This window comes from Protopterus annectens, chromosome 12.part0, assembly GCF_019279795.1.
Source record: "Protopterus annectens isolate FY-2018-M chromosome 12.part0, PAN1.0, whole genome shotgun sequence".
In the NCBI taxonomy this organism is placed as follows: Eukaryota; Metazoa; Chordata; order Ceratodontiformes; family Protopteridae; genus Protopterus; species Protopterus annectens.
This window is the reverse complement of record NC_056746.1, coordinates 658,505,607-658,522,709: the sequence shown is the minus strand read 5'-3', so window position 1 is coordinate 658,522,709 and position 17,103 is coordinate 658,505,607. Positions and strand designations below refer to the sequence as shown.

General features: G+C 40.2%; 1 protein-coding gene across 2 annotated transcripts in view; it reads left to right on the top strand.

Annotated features, from left to right (window-relative positions):
• Positions 1-17,103, top strand: part of LOC122816772 (tetratricopeptide repeat protein 30A) — a 2,782,581-nt gene that overhangs the window by 265,886 nt on the left and 2,499,592 nt on the right. For both annotated transcript variants that reach the window (XM_044089788.1, XM_044089789.1), the window contains exon 3: positions 13,189-13,398. In XM_044089788.1, coding sequence (XP_043945723.1) covers positions 13,189-13,398 — 210 coding nt within the window. The remainder of the gene's footprint in view (positions 1-13,188; positions 13,399-17,103) is intronic.

Below are 17,103 nucleotides of genomic sequence, written 5' to 3'. Positions count from 1 at the left end.
GTGGATGTTCATATCTCATACTGATCCATATTCAACTCCAGTCGAGAAGGTTTTAAACTTATTGTCATCACTGTTTGAAATGGGAGCCTCAGCATCTACAATTCAATTGCATCTAGCTGTGATCTCCAACTTTCACTTGAGTCTGAATGGCTCCTCTTTGATGTCCTATATACTTTGCAAAGCCGTTTTGAAGGGTTCCATGATGCTCAGACCACCATATAAGAAACCTTTAGCACCTTGGGACCTGAATTTAGTTCTACAATCTCTAATTTATCTTCCCTTTTAACCTTCAGCCAAATGCAATCTAAAATTCCTGTCTTGGAAAACATTGTTTTTGGTAGCTGTTACCGCAGCAAAGAGAATTTCAGAGATTCAAGCTTTATCTTGTAAACCTCCTTATATAATTTTTCATAAGGATAGGGTCTCCTTGAGAACTAACCCTTCCTTTCTGCCGAAGGTAGTTTCTGAATCCAACCTTAACCACACTATTCAACTTCCTGTTTTCTTCCCCAATTATACTAACAAAGGTGAATATTCTCTCCATTTATTAATCTACATAGACAACTCTGCTTCTGTTTACACAAAACAAGAGAGTTCAGAAAATCAGACCAATTGTTTCCTTTTCTTCAGTGGCAAAAGGGAAACCGGTGTCCAAAGTTACCCTAGCTAAGTGGATTAAGGACTGTATTACCTTTGTCTATAAGCAATTTACCACTACAAAGGCCTGTTAGGGCACATTCCACTAAAGCAGTAGTTGCATCTTCAGTGTTTTCATTCCAAAGTTTCTTTAGATGAAATTTGCACAGCGGCTACTTGGGCTTTTCCAGATACCTTTATTACTCTTTACAAACTGGATTTGGTCTCGAGGGGAAGGGCATCCTTCGACTCAGTTGTCCTCAGGAAAATTCTTCCATGAGACCTCCCAGGATTCAGGTTGCTGAGGATTCTGTCCCACTATCAAAGAGTATGTGAAGATTGACAACATCAGATAAAGAAGTTATGTCTTAACCATAATGTTCCATCTGTGTTGTTGATCTTCACATATCCTTGACATACCCACCCTCCTTCCCCATCCCATGTTTTTATTACGGTGGAGCAAGGTCCTCGGTGACAAGAAGCTCTCTTTCTGGACTCATAAAGTTTCTCCTTTTTCTTTGGTACTTGTCTGTCACTTTTTTTTTTTTTATGCAAACTCGATCTGAGGTAATTTGGTAATGAGCATTATGGGTAGAGCTGAGCTAGAGAGTTTTTGGTACACGTGAGCTGGATTAATGGCCAAGTCAGTTCTGAGGGCTAAGAACCGAACCCACTGTCAGGATATGTGAAGACTTGACAACACAGATGGAACGTTATGGTAAGACATAACTTCTTTTTCTTTTTTGGTCAGGATTGGTTAAGACCATATCTAGCCCAAGGATGACCATACAGGGCTCAGTGGTGGGAACTTTCTTTTATTCAGCCTTTTTATTTTGTCCCTGCCAGTAAAGAACCTTTTAATCTTCTGCAGATTTGCAGATTACACCAATGTGAGTTTGCTTGTGTCCAACATTATTGACCTTTGTATTCTCCATGAATTCCTAAATAGGTTGGCCATGTAGTCATTTGGTAATAAGCTTGTGTTTATAACCTTGTGTTTAATGCTAAGAAAGGCAATAGTATTTATTTTAACAATTAATGAAAAAAGGGAAAGTGGGCTACTATAGTGTAAGGCCTGCAGCCTTACTGGAGACCTTAAGCATCAGACCTGTATTTTGGTCACTTTCATGTCTAGATTCCGTCCTGCTTCAGTCCCTTGTTGTGGGTCTGTCTTTGCAGTATTCCTGGCTTTCCTGAACTGTGTTTCAGACAAATTCTCCTGCTCAAAAAATAAATAAATAAACTCTCAGAGACTTATTTGGTTTCAAAGCTTTATTGCAATTAGCACTTTTGCCTTATTCAAAAACTTCCTCAGATCTAGTCAAACTGTGAACTCATAACTACTAGTTATACCCCTTTTTAAGGTATGGAGGAAGGACATTTGCTGTTTCTCTGCTGGCATTTGTGTGATTGGCCGTTTGCCACTCTGTAGCATTGACCATGCTGATTGGCTCTTCTTGTGAGCAGTGCAAGTGTTTTTTTATCATAAGTTAAATCATAACTTTAAGGCAGATTCTCAAAATAAATAGTGGTTTATTATTACATGTCACACGGCAGCTTCATCATTATTTAAGACTAAACTGGATTTATATGCTGGCAGTCATAAGGTAAGACAAATACTCAAAATAATGGTTTGTTGTTTTGTGTAGACATGGCAAGAACAGGTTTTAAGAATAGAATTTTCATACGAGGGTTTCCAGATTATGGAATGTTGCCCAAAGAGAATAGACAAACTTCATCATTATCATCATGTAAAAGTAAACTGGATTTACAGGCTGGCAGTCATAAGTTTAAACCAGTCTTTGTGGGGCACAAACTCCATAACTACTCTTATTGGGGTCATGAGTTTGTTAATATACTGCACTACTGAACATGGAAAAAATTAAGTCTGAAGATTACCTTTTGTGGGATGAAATTTAACACAATGAATTTCTGTTATTTGTGCCTTTGGAGAGGACCTTAGAAGTCTGAGCCTTAGTATTCAGTTAGAGATAAAGGATGCTTCTGCAGCACACTTTCTATGAGAATGTCATTTAATTGTGTGCTGTTTTATTGTAGACAGTATTTCAGAACTTAAAAAATCACAATCCTGTAACAGCAAATGTAGGTATGAGTGCATTGGTTTATGGAGTTCATGTATTCATTGTGTTTGGTTTGTCAAGTGCTGATATGCTACCTTATGAATAGGTGAGGTCTAGCAGTTTGGCACAGAGGTTTAAGACTATGTGCTACTAGCATGCCTAGGTTTTATTCCTGCAGCTTTTGTTTGCTTTACTGTATGACTCAGGGCAAGTGAAGTAATGTGACATTGGTCTGGGTCTCCCCTGAAAACGGACTGTCTTTCTGATAGGCTTAACTGATTAGCACACTTATACATCTGTGTGGATTTTTCCTTTATTGAAGTGGAGCTATGGTTTATGTGTGCAGTATTTACTAGTGGAAACTGTAGTGTACAGAGACGATGTAGTAAAATGGGGCTGACATAATGGTTAAGTTGCTTTACCTTACAGACACAAGGTACAAGGTTTGAGTCTTGCCTTTGAGGTGCATGAAAAGCCCCTCTGGAGTTTGTTAGCCTAGTAATTACCTTTAAACCTACAAATCCCTTCTGTAGTATTTGCTCTTTCTCTGTGGTTGTATGAGCACTGAGTTAATGTGTCCTCTATGTTTTGACATGAATACCTTGATTGCTATGGTAGCCGTGATCTTCATGGTTTCAATCACATACCTGATAATGTAGGTGTTAAATGGACTTTTTATTGTTAGTAGCTACAAAGGTCTAATGCCTTTCTGGATTTTTTTTTATTTCTAACCTTTTTGTTAGTGCAGTAGAATTCTGGGCATTTCCTATCAATCCCATTGTGAGTCTTCCTTCCTGCAGCAGAATCTTTCACAAGTTCTGCCGGCTGACTTTTTGCTCTTAGGTTGGGGATCTTATCTCATCTGTTTTCTGCTGAAGATAAAATGGGTTATCCATCAGGGGGCTAGACCTAAACCAGCTAAGCTATGGGTAGTCTTCTTCACCTTGAAAAGTCTTGAAGGGGAGTTAAAACTATAACCATTTCTGCTTCATTCAGACAACCTGGTCATTATGTAGTAAATGATTTACTAAAGTGAAGCATCCTGCCAAGGATACTCTACATCTGGACTGTATACCAAAGCGTGGGTGCCTTGCTGTTGTGCCATACATCTGACCTATGACCTATGCATAAGAATACATGTTAATACATAAGGGGCATACAAGCATGAAGTCCCTCAGGATTTTCTTGCCACTAGCTCAAAAATAAAGACTTGTCTCTTGATTCAGTCTTTCAGTCAAATGAACTGTGCCAGTTTCCATTCATTGTGGGTAGATAATTATCCCATTTGGGGTCCCTTCCTGCTTTACTAATTCTGTCATTTTTCATGTCAACTAAGAGAGGAAAATGTGACTGCAGTGATCAGATACCCTAAAGGATAGTCATACTAACTGTTTATTCTGCTTAGGTCCACAACATAACTACATAGAGTGCTTCATTTGTAAATCAGTCATCCCAAAGACTATTAGAAGTTGTCTAGCATCTCAGAAGATTTATCTAGGCACACAAAGGCTTAAGGAGCTTGCACAAGGTAGCATGGCCTCTGATTCATCTCTCTCTGTGGTGGCCCTCAACTGCCACATAAAAAGCTAAGAAACCTAAACTTTCGGCGGTTTCTGTTGTCTGGCGGTGCCAGATGTCTCTGTTGAGACCCTTGTTGAGACCACAGACCTTTCAGCTTCTGTCCCTGTTCCCACTGTCATAATCCCCTCCAGAGTCCAACAGAGCACAGCTTCCAAGCATATCTCATGCAATATGTCAGATGTCTGGCAAGGCCGTGAAGGGAGGAACCATAGCTGGTGATTTCTGAAGTACCAGACAGCATTCCAGAGATACTCCTTCAAGGACATCCCAAGTACCCTTACTGAGGTACATAGAGTCTGCCCCTTCTTGCATTATATCTACTGATTCTTCTAAAAAGAGGAAACAGAAGACAAAGCATAAGTATGAGCCACCACAACAAAAGTGGCATAATTTTTCTTAGGGGCTCTTGAAAGCCTTTTTGTCATTGAAGCCTCCTCCCTTTTTCCCACACCGTATTCTACAACTCCCCCCTCCCCCCAAAAAAAAGGAAGAGGAATACTTCAGGTGATGAGGACTCTTCAGACTCGAATGTGGGATTTTAAGATTATTCTTCCGATATCCACACTCCTACTGGATATGAATAAAAGACAAAGACATACATTCTCTTAACTCTCCTTTGAAGGAATTGTCTGTTGGTGACACTATTTTAAAAAAGATGCAGCACTTTCACTAGGAGGTTAAGCAAGTCTCTGACATGCAAATGAGATACTATGACCTGTTAAACATGGATCTCCCTAAGACTACAGCCATTCCTCCTGTGCTAGATGCTTTGCAGGATACCTTTTTGTCTGCATCCCTGACACCTGAGTCACAGTCACTTTCTCTTAAAGAACCTAATAGGTTTTATTGAGTCCTGGATTATCATACATTTTTGTACAAGAATATTTCTTTTGACCCTGCAGTGATCTCAGTTGAATTAGACAAAGCACCCCAAGCTTCTTCCTTTTTTAAATGCATTGCGTAATGACAGGGGGATAGTAAGGCTGTCAATACCTAAAGGAAGAAAGTGTACACCCCTGCTACTTTTTCTCTCCTTACCATAATAAACTACCAGACCCACATGAACAGGTATGTGTTGTCCATTTTAGATAATATGATCAAACTAATTTCATGCATTCCTTATCTGATAATAAAATCACTATTGTTTTTGCTTAATTTTGTCACATGATTAGCAGGGCATTCAATAAAATGCAGTTATGATGCTGATGATACCTTTTTGAGGGTGGCAGGCACTGAATCTGTTTTAAGAAAGTATTCTTGGCTATGCTTCCTGTTATTACATGAAGATGTTAAGGCCAGGTTGCTGGGTGCCCCTTTGAACAAAGACAATCTGTTTGGTCTATCACCTGCTGAAATTTTCCAAAAACTGTAAGAGAGAAAAAGTCATTCAAGATTTTCAACATTTTTTTCTTCCCGGTTACAAAATTTCAGAATAATTAGCTGGATCTTTCTTTCACAAAAGCCAGAAGTCATACCAGAAAGGTAAAAAAAAAAAAAAAAAACTAAGATGAAATGGCAGAAGAAACCCAAGTGAGAGAAATTTAAGGTGAACTAAACTAAAGGATCCTTTGGTGACAATTCTTCAAATTTATGGCCACCATCTTCCCTGCCTCCCTTTCATGTTAGCCAACACCCTTCCTTCCTGTCAAGGAGACTCAGTTTGTGCCTGTTTAGAGATCTACAAAATCAGACACAAGGGCATTCAACGTAATCTAAAATGAGTACAAGCTGACTTTGAGCCATCCTCCAGTTTCTTCCAGAATTCCACAGGTTCCCCAAACCAGTAGCAGCTATTTTTGCCAGTCTTGCAAGACTTATTCCATCAGGGCCAAAGAATCAATTCCACATAACCAAAAAAGACAAGGGTTTTATTCAAGGTTATTCCTTGCTCCAAAAAGATAATGCATGGCCACCATTTTCGGACATCAACCCTGAACACTTTCGTAAGAATTCCAAACATCTACATCAACGGATTAGCCTAAAAGGAGTCACAGACGTAGACCAGTGAAACAAGAATACCTCCTCTGATTCATTCATCCCTTACTGATACCTTCCAAGTTACATTGCTTCCTTTTCCAATACTTTTAACTATTCAGTTGCATGGCATACGAATTACACAGCAGATGCATAAAAAGTTGTATGAAACAGTAAAAATTGTGAGTAAATGTTTGTGGCACAAGTGCAAAAGTGTGGTGCTGTATGTACCTCATATCTTATCATGCTGGAATATGTTTGTTTATCTTACTTATAGCCATTGAAACTGTTTTTGTGACTATTAGTACTCTATTTAATATCTTAAAATGATCCTGCTACTGTTAGTGATAGAAAACAAGTGATATGATGATGTCCATTTTCATTCTGTCCTCAACTGATGGGGTTCGGATCTGAACCATTGGATCTGGCTCAGCCATTGCAAAAGCTTATGGCAACTTAGAACTCTTGAGCTTCTCCCTTACCCGGAATGCTCCAACCCCAATTACCTCAGATCTTATTTGCCACCTCCAGTGAAAGATGTGGTCGCTAGTCTCTCAAGCTTGTATTTAGATAAGTGAATTTTTTCTTCATTTTACTGTTGTTTTTTTTCTTGATAGTTTCTATCCCTTTATCTTTCTTGTACTAGAGTATGCTATGAAATATTACAGTTAGTATTTTCTTTCCCCCTTTCCCTTGTATGCTTGTTGTAGCTCTTCACTACCTTTGTAGGTAGCCCTTCTCTTCTTTCCTTCATTAAAAAAAAAAAACTTTTGTAGTTAGAATCTTTAGAGTTCAAAGTTTTTTTTTTGATTTTTGGAGAGTGTTCCTGTCATTGTAATTGTTGGATTTTTGTTGTTATTGTGTGTTTGATAGCTGTTAGAATAACTTCTGAAAATGTTGGAAAAGACAAAAGCCCAGCTGGGTTTAAAAAGTGTGGAAAATGTGGTCAGAAAATACCCTTCTCTGATGCCCAAACACTTTGCCTGTACTGTCTTGGACCCCTTCATCTCCAGCAAATTTGTTCGAGCTGTCATACATTCAACCCAAGGGCTCTGGTTTAACACAAAAATAAATCAATATTGAAGGGTTTACATCTGTCCCCCTTTAGTGAGAGTTCATTTGGAGCTCCTAAGAAAATCTAAGAAAATTTCTCCCACTTCTCTAGGCACTTTCACTGCTTCTTCTAAGTCCTCAGAGAAGTCTTTGAAAAGGTCTCTAATGGCTCCATCTGTTCCCTTGGATCCTAAGAAGAAAAGACCAAAATCTACAGATCTGACTTCATCCTCTGATCTGAGACATGTAAAGAAACAGTCCTCTGATCAGACAGTCTCTTTGGATCCAACAAGCCTAAAAATAAAACTTACATCTGATCAGACACCCTCAGATCTGACAAATAAGTCTGAGGATGTGGTAATTTTACCCAGAACAAAATATTCCTCCTCAGTCGACCCATTTCCCTCCAGGGTTCCTTCCCCCTTCTTAGAGATGCCAAAAAGGATTGTCCACACGCTCTTCCAGAAGCCTTACAGAAGACATTGTGGAGAGGTTGGTGAGAAAAATTCTCTCAGTGCAGAGCCAGTCAGTGTTTCTTTCAGGTCCTATCCCTTTGGGTCAGGAGATCTGTACTTGCAATACTTCACCTTTACCAATTCTTCCTCTGACTCCTTTCAAAGTCTCAGAGCCCTTGAATCTGAGTCATCTGGGCTCGTCTGCTTTGAATCCGAGAATTCCTTTACCCTCTGATCCAAGGCTTGCTCTGAGCTCTTCAGTCAGATGTGCAGAGTTGTCTGAGCCGATTCTACCCTGTCAGGTCCAAGGTGTGCTTCATTTGACCTCAAGGGTTTTAGAGCCATCTCTACATCTTGGAGCCTCAGCAATGGTTAGTTTTGCTCCAACTTCCACCTTGGGTGGACTTTTCCTTGGGATGGGGAGGGACTGTGAATCAGAAACTTGACTGTCTGGGATCTGGGGTCCTATCCCTCACTGGGGTGGTCTGCCTTTGAGGTCATGGAGAGAGCCTTGCCTGCCCCCTGACTCAGATGGTACCTAGTCCCTCAGATCCTCTGTCTATATCTGTCTCGCCTCTGCGTCTGAAGTCTCAACTATCTTGTCCACAGCGACAGCTGGTACCGAAACCCCAGACTTCCCATCAGGGTATCACCACTTCTTCTGACACCTCCCGTGAGTATCTTGCTGAGGAGGTCCCTCCGAAAAGAACATGCAAGAAGAAGCATTTAGAATCCCCTGAATCTGTCACCAAAGGTACAGATTTCGATGAGGGTGAAGAGTTCCCATGGTCACCTCCTGATGTCTCATTCGGAGACATCCTGGAGATTCTAAAACAGAGAGGTGGCTGGAAGTCCAGCAACCCTACGGAGGAATCTGTACTCCTGGAGGCATTTGGTACTGGCCCATCTACCTCCTGGGTAACTCCACTTGCTGACAAGCTCATTAATTTGGTCTCACGGCAGGCATGGCAGCATCCAGACACCATTGTGTCAGTCCACAGGAAGCCAGGCAAAATAATGACCCTTCAGAAGATGCGCAATGTTGGGCCAAGAGTGTGCTCTTTGATGCCATGGTCATGGCAGTGGCCACTAAGAAAGAACTCGTGGAGGAAAGTTCCAGTGTTCATCCCCCCCATCAAGGAGTCTAAGGCAATGGACAGATTCAGAAAGCATGTCTATGCTTCAGCAACCTTTGCATTAAGGTCAGTGAATTATTTGGCTCATTTTATGAGACTATGGAGGGACCTGATTAAGGAAATATCAGATACCCTCCCAGGATCTGTTTCTGAAGAGGTGAAAGTATCTATCACCTCTCAGTTGGTTACACTTCAGTCAATATACAACTCCTCCATGAGGCTCATTTCTAATGCAACAGAAGGAAACCTCTAAAGCAGTAGGTTCAGGCATTGCCATCAGGAGATGCACCTGGATGTGCTTACTTGATTTTGTGAAGCCCTTTAAGTGTTCGTTAGTCAATGCTCCTTTTGACAGAACATCTCTTTTTGGCCCCAAAGTTAAAGATACTTTGTCCAGATGTGAGGATAGAAAGACTCTTTCTGCCGTAGACATACATTTTTCCACCTCTCAAAGATCCTTTTCAAAGAATCATCGAGGTAGGGGTAAAATGTGGTTCAAAAAATCCCAAAGACTTTTCCATGACACATGGAGAATGTTCCCGTAGAGGCAGATGCTATAACGGTAGATGCCACCTCACCTCAGAGGTGGCCCACTCAACCAAGGTTTCAGAGATTCTTTCTTTGGTAACCCTTTTGTCTCTCTCTGGAGGCAATCAGATGTCATTTGTCCCTACACCTGAGAGCCTGGCTAGAAATAACAAAAGATACTTAAGTGCAGAGGATCATTTCCAGAGGTTATATAATACCATTTTCCCTTTATCCCCCAATTCAAGAAAATTCCCTGATATTCCACCCAGTCAGAGGGAACAAGCAGCAATTCTAAGCTGCTAGAAAAAGAGTCATCCAGAAGGTCCCCTTAGACCAGATAGAATCTGGAACTTATTAGTGCCAAAGAAAACAGGGGACTGGAGACCAATTCTGGATGTCAGCATCTTAAACAAACCATTCAAAAGACCAAGTTCCAGATGGTTACATTTCAGTCCATTCTTCTGTTTTTGGAAAAGGATGACTGGATGTGCTCAATAGATCTTCAGGATGTGTACTATCATATAAAGATGAACAGGCAAGTCAGAAGATTCTTGTGCTTCCGGCTGGGCGCCAGTCACTACCAGTTCAGAGTTCTGCCCTTTGGTCTTACCACAGTTTCCAGGGTGTTTACCAAATGTATGGCAGTAGTAGCAGCAGCTCACCTGAAACTGCAGGGAGTCCGAGTGTTTACATACTTTGATGACTGGCTCATCTCCAATCCGACCAGGCATCAGCTTATCTTGACAAGAGAAAAAGTGATCCAGACGTGCTCAACTAGGTATAACCATAAACTATGAAAAGTCACATCTAGACCCAAGTCAAAGTCTAGAATTTACAAGAACACTACTAGATTCAAAATCAACTGTAGCCTCACTTCCCCTCTCCAGAGTTCAGACAGTAAGATCACAAATAAAAAAGATGGTTTTCAGTACAAAAGTCTCAGCCCATTTGGGCCTGTAGGCGTTGGGGTTAATGATGGCATCAGTGACATTACTACCCTTAGCCAGATTTCACATGAGAGTTCTCCAATAGATGCTAGCCTACCAATGGTTAATACTTTGCCTTCCTTTATCGGCTTCGATAATGATTACCAGTATATGCAAGAGGGATGTAATGCAGTGGATTCATTCAGAAGAGGTTTTACAAGGCCATGTGTTTGTTCCTCCTTGACCCAACTCCATTGTGACCACAGATTTTTCCCAACTGAGTGCGGGGACATAACCTGGGAAAGGCAGTCCAAGGCACATGGTCCCCCAATGAGGCCCTTTTGCATATCAATGTCCTTGAGTTAAGAGCAGTGCTTCTAGCATTGCAAGCCTTTAAGACTGCTCTCCCTTCAGTGATTATTGCGATTCAAACAGATATGTCAGTGGTTTAGTACATCAATAAACAAGGAGGAACCAGATCTTATCCCTTGTGCCGAGAAGCACTCAGGGTTTGGCTGTGAGTGATCTCTTCCAACCGCTTTCTTATAGCAATGCATATTCCGGGGAAGTCCAACATGGTAGCCGACAAACTAAGCAGATACATACTACTACCTCACGAATGATCCCTAAACCAAGAACATAACGGAATTGATTTTCTGACAATGGGCCCAGCCTTGCTGCAATCTCTTTGCATCTCCCCTAAATGGCAAGTGCAGCAGCTACTTTGCCATTATAGTCACCGAGGGATGCTCTTCTCCACAATTGGCCCCCAGGTCTACTTTATGCATATCCCCCAATTCCTTTGATTACAAAGTTCCTACAGAGAGCTGCCAGGTTGAAGAGCAAAGTCATCCTTGTTGCACCCTATTGGCATTGATAGATTTGGTTTCCTTTTTCTATGGCCTCATTTAATTCATCAGCCTAGGATTCTGGACCCAGCTCCAGATCTGCTGTTTCAACCGACAGGCATAACTCAACCACACCTCCCCAGTCTCAAACTGACTGCTTGGTTTCTCCGTTTCCCATAATAGCCAGAAACTATGGCCTCATCTCCTCTCCGCCAGATTTTGTTATCCTCCCTTAAACTATCTACAAGGAAACTTTATACTAGTAAATGGAAAAGATTTGTACACCGGGCACTTCAAAATGATGTGAAACTTTTTTCTGCTCCAGTTCATAACAGTCTTTATTTCTTGATGCTTCGTTTCAGTCAAGGAGCTAGTTCTTCGACAATTAAAGCTCAGTTGGCAACAATTTCTGATTTTCATATTGGATTTGATGGGTTCTCACTCATTTTACATAAGCTTTGTAAAACCTTTTTAAGAGGCACACCTTTGTTAAGAACCCCGTTTAAAGATCCTACTCCTCTATGGGATCTAACTTTGGTACTGCAAGCTTTGATTCACCCACCCTTCGAACCAGCACATGACTGTGATCTTAAATTTCTTTCTTTGAAAACTTTGTTTTAGGTGGCCGTTACGTCAGCCAGACGTGTTTCCGAAATTCAAGCCTTATTTATGAAACCCCCATATCTGATTTTTCATAAAGATAGATTTACCTTATGAACTAATGCATCCTTTTTGCCCAAGATGGTTTCAGAATCTAACATTAACCAGTCAATCAATTTACAGGTTTTCTTTCCAAATTTTTTCAAACAAGGGCAAATATTTGTTAAATTTATTGGATGTTCATTGGCAACTGTGTTTCTATTTACACAGAACAAAGGACATCAAAACTACTGACCAGTTATTTGTTTCTTTTGCTGATGTGAAATTTGGTAAATCAGTATCCAAAATTACTCTTGACAGATGGCTTACTGGCTGCATTTCCTTTGTTAACTACAAATTGGATATCCCTTTACCAAAGCAAGTTCGTGCTCATTCAACCAGGTCTGTAGCAACTTCCTCAGTTTTTCATTCGAGGGCTTCCATGGATGAAATATGTGCAGCAGCAACTTGGGCTTCCCCTCGTACTTTCATCACTCATTACAAAGTGGATTTCATATCCAGAGACAGAGCATCATTTCGCTCAGTGGTTCTTAGGAATATCCTGCCTGAAGTTCGCCCTGGGATTTAGGTAGCTGTGGACTCTGTCCCATCTGCTAAGGACCGAAAATGGACAATATCATATAAAGAAGTTATGTACTCACCATAACGTTCTATCTGTGTTCCATTTTCATTTTCATTCTTCCTCAACTCCCAACCCATCAGCCCCCTCCTTTTGGCCTTTCTGGAAGAGGGAGTGGATATGAAGGAATTGGCATAGTCAAAGCATGACAAAGCTCCAGATGTAGCCTTGTCTAACCTTTTTCTATTTCTCTATTTTTGCCTTTTTTGTGTAAGAGTTTTTCTAAATGCTTTAGCTAGCAAACAAGATCTGAAGTAATTGAGGTTGGTGCATTCTGGGTAAGGGAGAAGCTTGAGAGTTCTAAGTTGCCACAAGCTTTTGCAACGGCTGAGTCGGATCTGATGGTTCGGATCCAAACCCCATCAGTTGAAGAGGAATGAAAATGGACAACACAGATGGAACATTATGGCAAGTACATAACTTCTTTTTAGTCTTTTAAAAGTAGCACATTTTGTGAGTAAAATTGGATGCCAGTGTTTCTTTAATCCATGCTGTAAATAAAGAAGAAACTACTTGTATATGTTTTTTCTCATCTTTACCAGTTTTTCTGATTCACTGCAGTTCCCTCATGAGATAATTTTGTGTAAGCTTTGTTAATTTTTCATTTCACTTTCATTTAGGCTTTATATGCATTTGAAACAGTTAAGTTACTGATGTCATCCATGTTTGTTTTATTTTTTTCCCTATTAAGTCTCGAGCAGCCATCTCTCTTTTGGCCTACTGCTACTTCCAGCTACAGGACTTCATCAGTGCTGCAAACTGCTATGAGCAACTCACTCAGTCTCATCCTGATGTGGATGACTACAAACTGTATTATGCACAGTCCTTATACAAAGCCTGTATGTATCCCGAAGCAATGAAAGCTACTTTTCTACTAGATAGTCCTGCATATCACTCCAAGGTAAGATGATAAAGTGTAGTAGTTACTACCAGATATTGTCTTGTAGAAATTATGTAATACAATTTGGTGTAGCGGTGTCTTCTGTCATAGTTGCCACCCCTAAGAAACAACCAGTGACAGCTTGTGCAATTGGGCTGTTGCACTGCAATTTTAGCAGGATTTTTTTTCTTCTTCTTTTAGTTTAAATTGTTTAAATTTTGTTTGTGTAACTCAGGAGTCAAAGTTAGTAGTACAGCTCTTGCTAGCTGTACTCAGACATACATGGGAAGTACAACTCAAAAGGGGGTAGGACGTAATCCTTAGCTGCCAACTCTGTCTTTGAAACAGTGCAGCAAATAAATTAATCTTCCCATGGATTTGCAAGGCTGTTAAGCCCGCTGGTATCTCCCCATTCCGTAACTGGTAATGTTAAAGTGCTGCTGTTGTGGGGACCAAAGAATGAGTATGAATAGACTAGCATGCATGTCATAAGTTAGAACCCTCCCTAACCCTATTTGCTGTCCTAGTCAGTTCAATGTTATGATATGAAAAATTAATGCATTTTTAACTAGTGTTGTAACATTTATCTTGTGGAAGTTTTTACTCTCTGTTTTTGGTGGAAGTGAAAGACAACTTATGGGAATGATTTCGTGCTGTTAGAAAAAGATACCCCTTTTAATACTTTTGGAAAGAGGTTGCTAGCCTACCGGTTATGGTTACAGTGGCTTTACTCAGTTAAATGTGAATAAGAGCACCATATGCATAACTGAAACTATTTTGTAAGATGGTGTAGCTTATACAAAATCATTGTTGACATAAAAACTCATGCCTGTCTGTCATTTCTATATTGGTCTAGGACTAAAATATATTTATTTTTTATTTTCATACAACAAGAAACTGTTATATCTGTCAACCATTCCTTTTCTATATGAAGGAAAATAGATACAGTACAAGAAATTAGGTTCAGATTAATAGGTCTGTCTCTGCATGAATTACTTTATGTTCACATTTCTTTGCTGTATTTCAAAACTGTAACATTCAGGGTAATACAATTTTCTTGTGTTTGTCTCCCTCTTCCGGCTGTCATGGGAAATATCTGATTTATGCTGTGTATGCAGAATGACGTTGGATGTTTTAAGCTATTAGTGCATGTTATGTTTGTATAAGGGTGAGCATTTTTTAATCATATATGAAGTATAACAAAGATAAAATTGACTGGCATTCCATGAGAAGACAGGCACATTTGTCCGCATGTCTGCAGTACAGCTTAGCTTATTATTCCTTTATTGACATGCGTTGCTAAGCTATGAAAGCAAGGCTGTGTTCGTAAAGTACTATTTTTATCTTCATATCTTCAGAGTGGATTAATCAGTCAATGCTGCTGTAAACAATAGATGGAAACAGTGTTAAGCTTATGGGCACACCTCTCAACCTCTTAACGAAAGAAATCTGGACAAAGCTTAAAATAATGGGGTACACAGGACCAAAAATATGGACAGATTTTAAATATTGCTCTTTTAAACTTAGAAAGTTGCTAGACTAAAAGGATTTGTGTTAACATGCATTAACTGAAGGATGTCTGAAACTCAAATGTATGTCACTGTTTAGTGACTAATACTCAGTGATTTGCCAAAACAACACAAATTTATGTGGAACATACCAGAAATATGGGGCAACAATTTGGACATTCTGCAAAAGTCTGGAAAGTTGAGAGATATGCTTACAAGTGTTCAGGAACAGGTTGCCAACACTTTATTTATTTATTGTTTGTTTGTTAACCGGGTTAGTCCAGCTGGGCTTGTGGCCCATTTTCAGTGGAGACCCGAGGAGAAAAGCTCCGAATACAAATGCAGACATTTGCAACATTACAAAATATAAGTACAGAGTTTTTGTAAAACTTGGAAAAGGCAAAAATACAGAAAGTTGCCACATTAGTAACAGATAATGTGAGTATATTATATCAAAATTATTATGTACAGGAAATAACAGTTTTACATTAATAGATACACTGCTTAGCCATTAAGAGAGTGTCAGTTTGAGAATATGTGTAAGGCAGGCTAGAGGGGGACATGCAAAAGAAATAAAAAAGATGTATAATAATAAGAATATATAATATAAAGAATAATTTGGAAAGATGTAAAGAGAAAGACCTATGACATATTGTTAAATTTTGCAAAGAAAAATGATTTAGGAGTGTAGTTAGTGGTGTTGGGTGTTTTAGGTGGGAGCATGTGAAGGACATTCCCATTTGGAGGCGAGATGGGAGTGAAGCATGGATTTGTAGTTATTATGGTTTGGTATGTTACGTAGTGGTGTGGGGAGAGCGTTCCACAGTTTGTCTATGGTGTGGGATAGCAATAGTTGGCCAGGTGGGTGTAGGGGTTTGTGTACATGTAGGAGGTTTTGGCCTTTGGATCTCAGGGTGCATCCAGGTGTGTAGGGTGTTAGAGATTTGGAAAGAGAGGGGCATTCTGTTGGTTTAAAGATGAGTTTGTGGGCTGTTGTAAGTTGTAGGTATTTTAGGTGGTTGTGGAGTTCAAGCCAGTTCAGGGTGTGAAGGGAGTGGCAGTGATGGGAGGAGTTCTTAGAATTGGTTGCAAATTTGCAGATTTTATTGTAACAAGCTTTGAGTTTGGAATGGAGACCAAGTTGTAGGTTGGAGAATAGGGGAGCACCATACAAGAGAGAGGGGAGAAGGAAAGTTGATGCAAGAGTTTGACGGGAGGAGAGAGTTAGGAAGCAGTTATGTCTGTAGAGGAGACCAATTTTCTGGTTGTTTTTTTTTTGATTGCAAAGAGGATGTGGGAATCGAATTTTAGGTTTTCATCAATAGTAATGCCAAGTAGCTTGGTACTAGGTACGATTTTAAGATCGGAGTTATTGTGGCTTTTGATGGTAAATTGGTCCTTTTTGAATTGTGAGGTTTTGGTAGGAGTGAAAATCATTAGTTTTGTTTTGTTGGCATTTAGGGCTAGGTGATGAGACTGCATCCATGATTCTGTTTTGGAGAAGGCTATTTGGGTATTAAGTAGAAGTTTGGAGGGGCAGGAGGCTGAGCAGATGATGGCGGAGTCATCAGCATATTGGATGACTGAGGCGTCAGGGATGGAGTGGTGGAAATTGTTGATGAATAAGTTAAAGAGGAGTGGGCCCAGTACTGATCCTTGAGGAACTCCAGTGAGTGTAGGTAAGAAAGGGGAGGTTGATTCTTTCCATTGTACAGCTTGTTGGCGCATGGAAAGGTAGCTGGAGAACCAGGCTAAGGTTGAGGGAGATAGGTGCAAGTGTGAGAGCTGGGAAAGGAGTAGGGAATGGGAGATTGTGTCGAATGCCTTTGAGAGGTCAAGAAATAGAGAAGATATGTATTTGCCATTGTCACATGCTAGGTTGATTGTTTCAAGGAAGGAGAGGAGGGATGTCATGGTGCTGAGGCCGGGGCGGAAGCCGTGCTGGGTGGGAGAGAGGAGTTTGTGCTGGGTTAGGTAGGGCATTAGCTGAGAGTGGATGGTTTTCTCGAGAATTTTTGAGAGAGGAGAGAGTATAGCTATGGGTCTGAAATTGGTAGTGTCTGTGTTCTTACCACCGTTGTGGAGAGGGATTATGAATGCATGAGGTCAGATGGTAGGTACATAGTATTCCTGAATGGATCTATTTATGAGAATGGATATGAGATAGGCTATAGATTCAGCTGACATTTGAAGAAAATTTATTGGGAGGTTGTCAGGG